Source organism: Choloepus didactylus, chromosome 7 (assembly GCF_015220235.1).
Source record: "Choloepus didactylus isolate mChoDid1 chromosome 7, mChoDid1.pri, whole genome shotgun sequence".
In the NCBI taxonomy this organism is placed as follows: domain Eukaryota; kingdom Metazoa; phylum Chordata; class Mammalia; order Pilosa; family Megalonychidae; genus Choloepus; species Choloepus didactylus.
The window spans coordinates 124823866-124837401 of NC_051313.1; the positions used below are offsets into that span (position 1 = coordinate 124823866).

The window sequence follows — 13536 nt, forward strand, 5'->3', positions numbered from 1 at the left end:
AATTGATTGTCTTGTCAGCTACAAATTAAAACTGTTCATGATATAATTAAAATTCAGTGAGAAATGTAAAGTGTGTTTCTATGCATAGGAAAAAAAAGATCAGTATGTAGAAATAGATAATATTAAGAGGTTACATCTGCACCACAAAACAGGGTGATTTGTTTTCTTTATATTTTTCAAGCTTTCTATAATCAATATGGACTTCTATCATAAATAAATATAGGTTAATTTATTAATAATTTATGCAGACATAACACAGACAATACAATTATGTTAAAAATTGAGAAAACAAAACTATCAATACCACTGATCATAATTAATATGTATGTGTATATACACACACACACACACACAGTGTTAATAGTGAATATTTTTCAGAGGTGGAAATAAGGATGACTTTCCTTCCCTTTTGTATTTGTCCATACCTACTTTTATAGTGGCAAGCTATAGATAAATTTATCAGTTTTTAAACAGGAAAGTAAGAAATAGAGACAGAGAAACTTCCCATTCCACTCTATATTTGAGTGTTACAGAATACTACCCAGAAATATCTGATCAGTAAAAGATATTGTTGCAATATTATTCATGCTTCCTAAATTCCTATCCTCTGGATGTATTTTTAATTTACTATTTAGGGTGTCTAGAGTAATCTCTTATACTGCAAGCAAAACCTTAAGAGAGATCTGTTGTATTTGCTGTTTGTTCAATGTTTCTGTAATTTTCAGGAATAAAGAAGGAAAACATGTTATTTAAATATATAAATATGTCTCTATTCAACATTCCTGACCAGGTAGATATGGGTCTATCACCCCCCCACCCCTCCCACCCCGCCCTGAGGTAATGGTGAGTATACCATTTCCTTTGGAACTGTAAGGAAGAATTAGGTTAAGGTATTAATGAATTTAGAATGTTTGTATTATTTGTACTATAAAATCATCATGGGTATATAACTCTTGACACTTTGAACCTTTTAATTTTTATTGCTTTTTAGTAATAATAATAATATTCTATATACTTTCTTTCTTAAACTGAACAGAATCAAATAGATTTAAACTGTGACATGGAGCTCGATGTTTAGGTACTCTCTTTAGCACAGACCTCAAAATAAAAATCCTTGACATCAACTTACTTCTACTCATAAAGGCAAAATGAAAGATACAGAGCTGTGTGGCTTCCTTAGCAATGGGATATGACTGACTTCACATGAAACACCTTAGTGTCTCAAAAGGTTATAGTTGCTTCTCCTAAAGATTTGGTAACTGTCCAGAAAATGGTTGTAGGGTAATGAAAATCTTTGGAATTTCCCATGTCTTTTGTTATTCATAGTGGGCCCAAGGGCCATACCTGATAGTTCATAAGCTAATAAGAATGACAGGGCGGGGCCAATCACACCTGTTGTCTTAGGATGGGGGCTGGCCCCACCAGAAAGACCAACCATGTGATTAGGAGGTTGAGGGCTTGAACAAAGTCCTGTCAGCCCCGCCTCCTGTCCTCTGGGAGGAGGGGGCAAGGCTGCAGATTGATCTCAACCACGTGGGCACTGATTCCACCAATCATGCCTGTGAAATTAGATCTCATATAAACTTGGGACACTGAAAGCTCTACTGAGCTTCCACTACAGAGTTGTATCTCTGTGCTGGGCGACACATCCTGACTCCACATGGAAAGCACAAGGAAGCTTATATTTGAGACCCTCCCAGATCTCACCCTACGCACCTAGTCCTGTTCAACACATGAGGGCTCACCAATCTACCCACACCCACGGCAGACTAAGATGTCTTCTCCAGACAGAAGTACCCTACACAGCCACTACCACTCAGTAAGTAATGTTTACCATCCTGGTACTATGTTCTTTTGTGGAGTCCCCCAAGCTTAATTTTCATCATTATCATGACAGTTTAGAATTCATAATACAAAGGTGATGATCTCCAGTTTGTCTTAATTTTTAAAGAGTTCCAGAACAAGTAACATTTAAAATTACATCATAAATATTAAAGGAAAACAAGAACAATTTCTTTCACCGGATATTTATTAAATAGCGTTGATGCACTAGCCACTATTCTGGCACTGGGTTTATCGAGTTAGACAGCTGCTACTTGGGTTAATTCAACACAACTTACTCAAATGACTCATAAACTCTCTTCCATAGTCTCAGTAAAAACCTGATTTATAACCTGAATCAGTGAAGTAATGTTGCAGGGATGGGGGTGGAAAACAGTAAAATTGCATGAAACTAACACTGAGGGCAAGTTCTATAGTGAACCAGCAACAGATTATGTTTACTTTCCAAAATATTTTCACTGATTGGGGTGGGGATGGGTGGGGACAATGCCAGTGGGGAAGTATGGTCACCACTGAGCTGTACTTTAACACACCTTTGAGTGATATGTTTCCAAACATTCCTAGTTTTATTTTACAGAAGTCTATTGCTATAGCATACACAAAAATATCAATCTGCCCTTGTTCTGCTTAAACCTGTAAATCTGTGGACACTTGATTCACTGCTGATTTCAAAGCCCTTACTCGATCATGAGGCTAGCTCTCTACTATTTGGAGATTTATAGTACTTATTTATCACATTAAAGTCTCTGAGAAGTCCTGCAGTAAAGAATGCTGTTTACCTTTGGTCCCATAGTACCACCTAGGACCAAATTATTGTTGTCCAAAGCTGACTCTAAGGAAAACAAAAAAGAGAAGGAATGGAAGCAGACAGCCTCCAACTTGGATCCCAAGATGTCTCTGATACCAGATTTGACCAGAGTGACTTTTCCCAAAGTACTGTTTGCTTGCCAAGGTAACCTCTCTGGCGTTCCACAGAAACAGGATGTTTCATCAAGCCAATTTATCTTTGTGGTGATATCTTTGATGTTGAAAAAGACCTGACCTCTGCCTAAAGGCTTCTCCACACTCATTACACTCATAGGGTTTTTCTTCATTGTGGATTCTCACATGCTGAGTGAGGTGTGAGTTTAGTCGGAAGGCTTTCTGGCATATATTACACTTGAAAGGTTTTTCTCCAGTGTGAATCCTGTGATGTCGAATAAGGTCTGAAGTCAAACTGAAGGCTTTCCCACACTCGTTACACTGATGATTTTTCGCATGACTGTGGATTCTCTGATGGTGAGTGAGGAGTAGGGCCTGACTGAAAGTTTTTCCACACTCCTTGCACTCACAGGGCTCCTCCTGACTGTGAATTCTTTGGTGTCGATTAAGGTGAGAGCTGCGCCTAAAGTTCTTTCCACAATGGATACATAGATAAGGTTTCTCTCCAGAATGAATTCTGAGATGTTCTAAAAGGCCAGTATTCTGACTAAAGACTTTTCCACACTCCTTGCACTGATAAGGTTTCTCACCAAGATGGATTTTCTGATGTCTAACAAGGTGTGAACTCCTCTGAAAGGCTTTCCCACACTCGTGACACTGATGACCTTTCACTCTAGAACTAATTTTCTGATGTCCAGTATGACTTGAACTCTGACAAACTTCAGATTCACAGAGCTTTTCTCCCATGTGCACACCCTCATGTTTAATCAGGTCTGAGTGCTGAATAAATCTCTCCCCACATTCTAAACATTTATAGTCAGTTTTCTCATTGGGCTTGGCCTGTTGTCTTTCCAAGTTAGAATCCTCATAATGAGCTTCAATGGGTTCAGATAATTTCCCAGATGATTCCACTGATCCACAAGAGTATGTCTCAACAACCAGCTTCCTATTCGCAGTCCTTGTCTCCTCACCTGAAATATTAAATATATACCACCAATCACTTGTTTTTTTATGCTTGGGGAAAGGAATCTGCAACTAGGAGGGAAAAATTTAAATCAAGCTTGGGTGAAAAGTAAGTATGCTTGCGTATGTAAAAAATACATATGGAAAATGATACATAAGAAATTATTAAGAGGCTGCTTTTATCATGTGATACATGCATGCACACATACACAGAAGCTAGCAAGCAAGCAAACTATCTTAAAGGGCATGGCTGTACATTCTTGAAAATGGTTTTTCACAGGGAGAGTAGAAAAGCTAGGTCATGTAAGGCCTGGGACCCATAAGAAAGGGATGGCAGAGAGATAACACTTGAACTGAAAATGAAGAAATGTAGACATGGTGCTAAGTTTGTTACTGACCAGTTGTGCAATTTTAGAAAAGTAACTTAACCCCTCTGGGATCAGTGTCCTCATCAATAAATGAAAACTATTGGACCAAAAGACCTTGAGGGTAACCTGAAGTTCATAAAAATGCCTTGGCTTCTCTTGACTTCCTTGGACAGAATAACTGCTTTCTGCAGGGTCCAACAGAGCTATTTTATTACAATGCTGTAATAATTTGCTCATATTTGTTCATATGTCTGTCATGCCCACATTTCCCAATGCCATAAGAGACTGTAAGTACATGCAGAGCAGATTTTGTTTTGTCTAGCACAGTGTCTGGTACATAACAGATACTAAGCAAATGTCTGCTAAATAAATGGCCTACGTCCTAAGCTTGACATTATATGAAGATGAAGAAAAATGTAAGCTCAGACATACATGCAGAAGGGAAAGAGGGATGGGCAGATGGGAAAAGACTTAAGGTCAGGGGGCATGAACGGGGATGCATTAGGATGAGAGAATGAAAGGGGATATGGATAGAGAAAATTAAAGAGGGAGACCTAAGTAGAACTAATAGCAAATGAATGAAGGTAAGTCAGCAGATAACTAAAAAGAAGAGAGGTTTATAGTAGATGGGGCCCAGAGTGGGGGCAATTAAACAATGTAAACAATGCACTGTGTACAAAGGTCCTTTGCAAGAGAATGAAGTAGCTTCATGAGGGAGGTATGAGAGTTAAGGGAGAGGGAATAAGAGAGATTCTTTTCCAGCAATGACATGTAAAACAAAAAGGGGAGTGGAGCCCTGAAACTAAAAAACAAACTGAACTTTGAACATAAAATACCGTTTTCAACAGATCCAAAAGAGGAATATTTTCAAGAATATACTGTCATCACATTCACTTTTCATATTTAAAATATATATCCATCATTGGTTACATGGTATAAATTCATTTCTGCAAAATTATTCAGAAAAGGTAGGCCCTTCTCTTTCAACTACTTTACTCAGAAGACTCCCAGAAGAAAGTAACCTTTGAAGCAGACATGGAAATTGAACAGGAAAGTAGCTAGTAGATAATGAACAACTTTAGACAGAATATCAACCATTCATCAAATGGACATTTACTGAGTGTCTACTCTAGGTCAGGGATGTCCTGACTCAGGAAACAAAACATTCCCTGCTGGGAGAAAAGGGGAAGTAAAGTCTAGTGGGAGAAAAAGCAAACCAGCAACTATAATATAATGTGATCAGTTCTATGTTAGAACAAAGCTTGGGGGTCTTGGAACATTAGGTGGGGAAACTAACCCAGACTTGAGGATCTTAGGGAAAGATAGAGGAAGTGCTACCAAAGATAGGTCCTGAAGGATGAGTGGGAATTAGGGAGAGTGAGGAAAAAGTATTCCAGACAGAAGAAACAAGGTGGTAGAGACTCAGAAGAGAGAAACAGGGAACAAATGGGAAATGGAATGTAGCTTAGCATTATGGGAACACAGTTTGAACAGGTGGGAAACAGGGTGACTAACTGATGTCCTGGAACTGAGGGGTTTCCCAGGATATAAGTCTTGACAAATTGTTCGCCCTAATGAACCTGAGACTGACTAGTCAGCTGATACTGGCACATGCCATGTGAGGTCTTTGTTAATGGCAATGGGAAATCTCTGAAGGTGGTGTTTTTTACTTTCTATTATAGAACTTTTCAAGCACCCAAAGAAAGTAAAGAAAATAACATTACCCAGCTCACTGAAGGATTTTAAACACAGGAGTGACATTACTGAATTTTTGTTTAAATTACGGAGAATGAACAGGAGGTTAAGTTTAACGTAAATGGGAGTACTAAGATGACACCAAAACAAACAAACAAACAAAAAGAAGCAAGTCCGTATTAGAGTAGAAGGAGAAAAAGAAAAATTTAAGTAACAGAAATTGGATAGAGGAATTTCAGGCCAAAGAAAATATAATATAGAAGAAAAAAATCCAGCTGACATTTAGAAATAAAAGACAACAGACACAATAATTTTAAGGAGATAAGAAAAAAAAACATGTAATCTAACCTGTTGCTGGGATTGTTTGCCTTCTGTGAGAAATTGGCACTACTTTAAAAATAATTCATCTCTACATTAAAGGGGAGAAGAACAAGGTGATGGTCCAGATAGGAGAAGGCTTTGCTTTTAGTTGAATAAAAACTCCAAGGGAACGGTACAAAAGAAATGCTTGGGGTGAGAGTTATATCTTGATTGTGGTAATGATTACATGACTCTAATCATTTCACATTTGTGAAAACTCATGGACATGTACACTTAGAAAGGTTTAACTTTACTGTATATAAATTATATCTCAATATACCTGATTCCAAACAAAAACAAACAAACAAAAAATAAAACATCAAGGGTGCTCAGTAGGGCCTCAAGAGGGAAATGCACCAGCCACCACATCTCACACAGCAGAAGCAGCTATTTCTTACCCTTCTCTTTCTCAGGCTTTGGGACTTCGCATTTGGGCTGGACCTGCTGCTCCTGAACTGCTTTCACAGAGGCCATTTCCTCCACAAGCACTTTCTGTTTCTTTGCCTGGTCTGGGTCCTAGGGACAATTAGGTACAGGAGGGCTTAGGAGGGAACTGCTTTTCAGGAAAACACTTCAATGTTAGAAAAGAGAACAAAGAGAAACCCTAGAGGGGCAAACAAAAGGGGATGATGAATCTGGAACTCATTCAGTTTCCTCTCAGCAGAGAACAGATAAGGTTGAGGTGAGACCCACAGAAATGAACAGCCAGACTGGAAAGAAACTGCACCGAAGTTCAGCAATTCTGTTCCCACTGGCCAGAGGTCTCCCTGCTTTTATGTGAAATAGCAAACCTGACCCTTACCACCTGTTGTCCTGCTTCTCCAAGCTCTGGTTCCAAATCTTTCAGTACAATGACTACATCCTCCCTGCTCTCTGGGTGATGCTCTCGCACCTGGGCCTGGAGTTCCTCAGGTAGGATGATCAGGAACTGCTCCAGCACCAGCAACTCCAGAATTTGCTCCTTGGTGTGGATCTCGGGCGGCAGCCACTGATGGCAGAGCTCCCAGAGCTGGTTCAGTGCCTCTTCAGGTCCTGTGGTCTCATCATAGCGTAACTGCCTGAATTGTTTGCATAGCATCTCCTGTCCAAGGTCTCTGCTTTTTCTTTGCAGCTTGAATTCCTGTTCCCAAGGAGAGTAGTGATCCTCCCTCACTACCTGAAGCCCCTCCTTCTTCAGATTCAGGGGAGCCAGGGAATGAGCACTCACCAATACTGTCGCCATCTCCAGCTTTAGACAGCTCTCTCTGTTTTACAGAACTTTCTTTGGACTGTCTCCTCAGGGATATTCCTAAACATATAATAACAAGAGTTACCGAAACAGTAATAATAGTAATAACAATAGCAACACTCCTTTCCTGGGTTTATTCATTCCCAATACCTACTATTCCTTTTTTTCTCTTCTAAACAACCATTCCTAAAAAAGGTACATTCAAAATGATAAACTTCTTTTTTACAGAAGACTGTTGCCAGCTAATGCAGAAGAAATAATAGATTTACAAAATCACCATTTTGTAGCCATCGATGAAATAAATGATCCAGTCAAGTACCACAAATGATTGCAAAAAACACTGGGCAAAAGAAATGGGGGTACAGGACAGTTTTGCATTATCAATTACCACACTGATTTCTTACTAGCTACAAAAGGAAAAAATGGAATTATCTGGCAGTCATAAACTTAGTCAAATGATCAAACTTAGACAACCGGACATCATGTGCCTCGTCACCTATGTAGCATTTTTACGAAAAATGCTCAACATGAATCTAATAATGAGGAAGCTTTTGAATAAATCCAGAATGCAGCTCATTCTACAAGAGGCATGGACTCTTCAAAACCAATAATTTCACAAAAATAAAGAGAAGGTGTGGAGAGGGCACTGTTCTAGAATTAGAGAGACAACTAAATGCAGTGTGGGAAATAATTTTTTTGATGAAATAGGGAAATCTGAATATGAATGATTTGGGATAGGCAAACTATGGCCCAGCAGACTAAATATAGCCCAAAGCCTGTTTTTATGCATGAAGTTTTACTAAAGCACAGATACATCCATTTGTTATATACTGTCTATGTCTGTTTTTACACTGCAATGGCAAAGTTAAGTAGGTGCACAGAAATCCCGGGTCATGCAAATCCCCCAAAATTTACTATCTGGTCTTTAAGATAAAAAGTTTGTGGACCCCTGGTATAGAATTTTCTCCGGGATAATAGTTTTATAGTAAATATGAGAATATTCTTATTCTTGGAAGATGCATGCTAAAACTTATCTTCATATGTTTCAGAAAAAAAAAAGTGTGGGTGGGTATATGTGGAGAGTGCCCAAACACAGCAGGAAATTAACAATTGCTGCTAAATGAGGGGTATGTACGTATTAATTTTAGTATTTCAACTTATCTGTAGATTTGAAAATTCTCAAAAAATTGTAAAAAGACCCAAAGACACAAAATAAATATGGTCAATTCTCATTATTTGCAGTATCTATATTCTATAAAGTTGCTGTGAACACTGAATTAGTTAAAACTGAACCATTTCTCCTATGGGGAAATCCAGAGTTGAGTTCCTGTGAGCCTCTGGTTACAATATTTTCATCAACCAATCAATACATAATCATGTTTTATGCATATTTCTATTTAAAGACATCTTATTTGATATATATTGTTCATTCACTCACACTGAACCCATGGCCAATAGCACTATAATTCATGCACTAACAAAGCTCATACAACACATGTATTTTTTATGTAAGGCACATCACAGCCTCCTTGTGGTTAGGGACACGAGACAGCACTTTAGCACTACACTCAGGGCCATTCTAAACAGCGAAATCACCAACAAAAAGCACAAAAATACAAAAAAAAATGTGGTACTAAATACACTACAAAAATGTTTATAGGATGAGAACTGAAACAAGGAAAGCCTCACCTTGTTTGACCTCAGCTGGGAATGTGTGCACAGGGTGACTCAAATTTTTCACTCTCTATACATGTCCACAAATGATTGCAAAAGCACAGTGAATATTGATTTGGGGGGTACAAATAAATTTTAGCAAGTAGGTGAATTCACAAATATGGAATCTGCAAATAATAATGACTGACTGTATAACTACTTATATATTAATTAAAGCTAATCATTAGAATTAACCAAAAGAATGCAAGGATCTGCATAACTCATCTCATTTATAGACTGTCTACAGTCTACCAGAATCTCTTAGATGCTGGGGATACAGAGATGAAAGACAATTCCCTGGCCTCTAATAGTTCTTTGCTTCACAAAACACCTCAGGTAATAAGGAATTGCAATTCCGTGTACTGAGCTGTACAAATGAAGGTATGCACAGGATGCTAGCAGGCACAGAGGTGAGGAACCTAATTCCCAACAGCAGTTCTGAAAAGTCTTCCTGGAGGTGAGTCCTTCTGAGTCTTAAACGACAAGTGAAAGTTAGACAAAAAAAAAAAAAAAAAAAAAAAAATGGTGAAAGGGTTTTGCAGACACAGAGAATGGTCTGAGCATAGAGCTGTTACAAACTCTGGCAGATTAAGGTGAGTAGTTATGGCTGGGAAAGGCTATGTGGGGCTAGAACCCTGGGAAACACCTACAGATAAGGAAGAGAAGTAGGAAGGAGAGACTGAAGATGAACGAGAAGAACAAAGACAGTAGTATCTAGAAGGCCAAGGAGGTCTATTTCTGTAAGTGTGGAGTGGTAGAAAGAGCCCCTGCTTCATACAGGCCTGGGTTCCAAACCAGGTCTCTCACAAGCTGTGTGGCCTGGGACAAGTTACTTATCCTTTTGGAGCCTTAGTTTACTCATTTGTAAAATGATGATAACACCTAATTCACAGAGATTTTAGATTATTTTTCTTTGCCATCCACAAATAGTTTTTTTTTTTTATTTATTAGAGCAGTTGTACAGAAAAATCATGCAGAAAATACAGAGTTCCCTTATCTGCCCCAACCCCCACAGTTATCCCTATTATTAACATTTTGCATTAGTGTGGTATCTGTTACAACTGACACATTATTATCATTATATTATTAACTACAGTCATAGTTTACATTAGTTTTCACTCATTCACAGAGATGTTTTTAAGGTAAATGAAATAATAATTGTGAAGAATAGGAATTCATTGATTTATAAGAAGGCGGTGCTCAAGAATGGCAAATGCTACAGGAAGGTGAATTAAAAGTAAAACATGACATATCCACTTGATTTAAAATCATAGAGGTCACCAATGAGAGGTCATTGAGCAATTTCAGTAGAGGAATGGGGAGAAGTCAATTTCACATAGGGAAATGAAAAAAGGAGAGTGAGCAAAAATTACTCTTTTTGAGAAGTAACGAATGGAAGGAGAGAGATGGGCTGGAAGCGAGGAAAAGGTAAAGTAGGGGGTAAGTATGTTTGTGACTTCAATTACTCTCTTTATTCTGATGGTTTCCTTCAGCCCAGATCTCTCAAAAATACCCAGACATGTATTTTCTTCTAGGTATCTGGTACCTGGACATCCTATAGAAGCCTCTCAAACCCAACATAACAAAAATGAACTCAGAAAATGGTACCACCATCATCCCTTGGAGCAGGCCCTGGGTATGTGAGGATTTAGCATTTTTTATTATAATTACTCAAATGACTGTAAGGGCCAAGGAAATAACATTCTGCCAACTGCTGATACATGCCTTCGAATCAGTGTGCATTTGCATGTGTTTTGGGGGGGGGGGGGATGGTGGTGGTGGAGATAGATTCACTCAATTAGTGACTATGCCTGAATGGAGTCCAATACATCTTGCTGTTTGTATTCCTGAACCTGTTCATAGTAATACTCATCAGCTGATAATTTTTTTCTTTGTCAAACATGGACTTATGAAAAAGACAAACCCTACTATTCTTAATAGAAGTAAAAAAAAGTCCAAGAAAGTGATAGTTATTAGCCAGAAAATAAATGTTCATAAAGCGTATGATGTTGAATTAGGGGTGGCTCATTTCTATGTGATTAAATGTACCAAACACAATATAAAATAAGTAATATGGTAAATTGTTTTTGGGGAGACCGCCACTGACCCAGTTTTCTGAGTCAGAAAATTGACCCTTTCCCTCTCCTTTCTTATCTTGTGCACCTCATCAGTCAAGTTCTGTTGATGCTGCTGCCTAAATATGTCTCAAATCCAACCACTTTTCATCATCCCCTTTGCAACCATATTCTCCTACTGCAATTGGTCTTTCTGACTCACCAATCTATTTTCCACGTTGCAGACAGTGATATTTTTAAAGAGGAAATATGATCATGTCTCTGTGGATTACATTTAATGACTTGCCATTATTTTCAGGATAAGTTCAAACCACTTAATGTGGTTTAAAAATTTCTTATGTTCAAATGAACTACTCTCATTTTCTCAAATTTTTAATACTCTTTCTTGCTCCTGGGTCCTTCCATGTCTTACTCCTTTTGCCTGGAATTCTCTTCAACTCTTCAACCCTCCTTCTTCTTCTTGTGTTAATGCCCACTCATACTTCATATCTCAGCATAATAATGAAAATAATAATACTTCATATCTCAGCATAATAATGTTATATACATTAGTTTAATCCTCACACAATCCTATGAAGAAGATACTATAGTGCAGAGAAGGAAACTGAGAGACATGGATACACAAGGTCCCAAAGCTGAATCTCAGAGCCTTCCTCCAATATCTCTTCCCTCCACAGGCCAAAAACCTTGGATTCATCTTTGCCTTCTCTCTTACTCTCACATGCCACATCCGATCCAACAGCAAACCCCATCCGTTGTAGTCTCAAAGCAGATCAATAATCTGACTAATTCTAACCACTCCTATCATAATACTGGCCCACGACATCCTTATCTCCCATTTGAATTACTTGCAACAGTTTCCTAATTTCCCTGATTCCGTTCTTGCTCCCCTACAGTTGACTCTCATTGTAAGTTCCCACTAGGTAGGCTTTACAACATAAGTTACATGCTTTACCTATGCTCAACACCCCCATCCCCACCCCATGACTCTTTCCACTCCAAGGCCAAATTGCTTGTACAATACAACTCCCACTTATTGTACCTGCCTCCCCATCCCATCCCAAGCTCTCCGATATCCCTTACAAATTTCACCCTTACTCACTCCACTCCAACTACTCTGGAATCTCTGATCCTCGAATATGCCAAGCAAGTTCCCACCTTAAGTTCTTTGCACTTGTTGTTCCCTCTGCCTACAAAGCTTGTGCCCCGAAAAGCCACATAGATCTTTTCACCTCTTTTAGATTTCTGCTCAGGTATTAACTTCTCATTGAGACTTACCTTAAATACCTATTTAAAATTTCGTTCAATGGATGAAAAATACGCAGCAGAGGGTAGTCTGCGTTAACCCGGTTAATAGACTAACAATTTCACTGCTTTCATAGGCCCCAGGACCGACAATTCCTGCCCTGGCCCCGCCCCCGCCCCCCTACCCAATCCGGACGGCCACTGTCTCGGGGAAAGGTTCTCTGCACCCGCTGGCAGTGACCTGCCACTTGGCGGCAAGTCTTCTTCAGCCGCGAGCCCAATCCACGCACCCGACCAAGGGCCCACAGGAGGGGCCAAACGATTTTAAACACGGTCTCAGCTAGGAGCCGACTGCTAGGTCTCGTTCTCGGGCGCACATTTATTTCCTCTCTAGGAACAAAGGAGGACTGGGCTCTATGGTTGCTGCTTCAGACTGCAGAAAGCTGCGGCTTGGGTGGGGTGTGCGGGTGTGAGCTTACGTTTTTAAATTTTAATGCCGAAGTTCACTTTGTTCATGTAAAAACAGGCCAGCTCGGTTCAGTGTCATCACAGAGAGCCAGCATTTCCACTTTCATCACATTCATAAATAAAACACACACACTTTACCATTAATCCCCAATTAAAAGTCATTAAACAACGCAATAGTGGCAAAAATGTGTCAAAGTATTTTGAAAAGTAAATTGAACAACAGACATATGTTTGGATCCAAAGGTTTAAGTAACGCCCCCCACCACACGTGGGATCTGACACCCAGGGGAGTAAATCTCCCTGGCAGCTTGGAATATGACTCCCGGGGAGGAATCTAGACCCGGCATCGTGGGATGGAGAACATCTTCACCAAAAGGGGGATGTGAAAAGAAATGAAATAAGTTTCAGTGGCAGAGAGATTCCAAAAGGAGCCGAGAGACCACTCTGGTGGGCACTCTAAGGCACAATATAGACAACCTTTTTAGTTTCTAATGAATGGAATAGCTAGCAGTAAATACCTGAAACTATCAAACTACAATGGAGAACCCTTGAATCTTGAGGACAATTGTATAAAAATGTAGCTTAAGAGAGGGTGACAATGTGATTGGGAAGGCCATATGGACTACAATCCCCTTTGTCCGGTGTATGGATGGATGAG

The 13536-nt window shown here is 39.2% G+C and overlaps 1 protein-coding gene across 6 annotated transcripts; it reads right to left on the reverse strand.

Moving 5' to 3' along the window:
* Positions 1-981: 981 nt before the first annotated feature.
* ZSCAN26 (zinc finger and SCAN domain containing 26) lies at positions 982-12766 on the reverse strand. Of its 6 annotated transcripts, XM_037844893.1 has the most exons (5): positions 12596-12755; positions 7357-7437; positions 6952-7269; positions 6548-6665; positions 982-3734 (listed from the first exon to the last, which is right to left on the reverse strand). In XM_037844893.1, the coding sequence occupies exons 2-5, from the start codon at positions 7369-7371 to the stop codon at positions 2833-2835; spliced, it is 1353 nt and encodes a 450-aa protein (XP_037700821.1). In that variant the 5' UTR covers positions 7372-7437; positions 12596-12755; the 3' UTR covers positions 982-2832. The 6 variants fall into 6 exon arrangements, with proteins under 6 accessions (XP_037700821.1, XP_037700819.1, XP_037700822.1 ...); XM_037844891.1 differs by having other exon boundaries at positions 6952-7437; positions 12652-12766; XM_037844894.1 differs by having other exon boundaries at positions 7042-7437.
* Between the last annotated feature and the right edge of the window lie 770 nt (positions 12767-13536).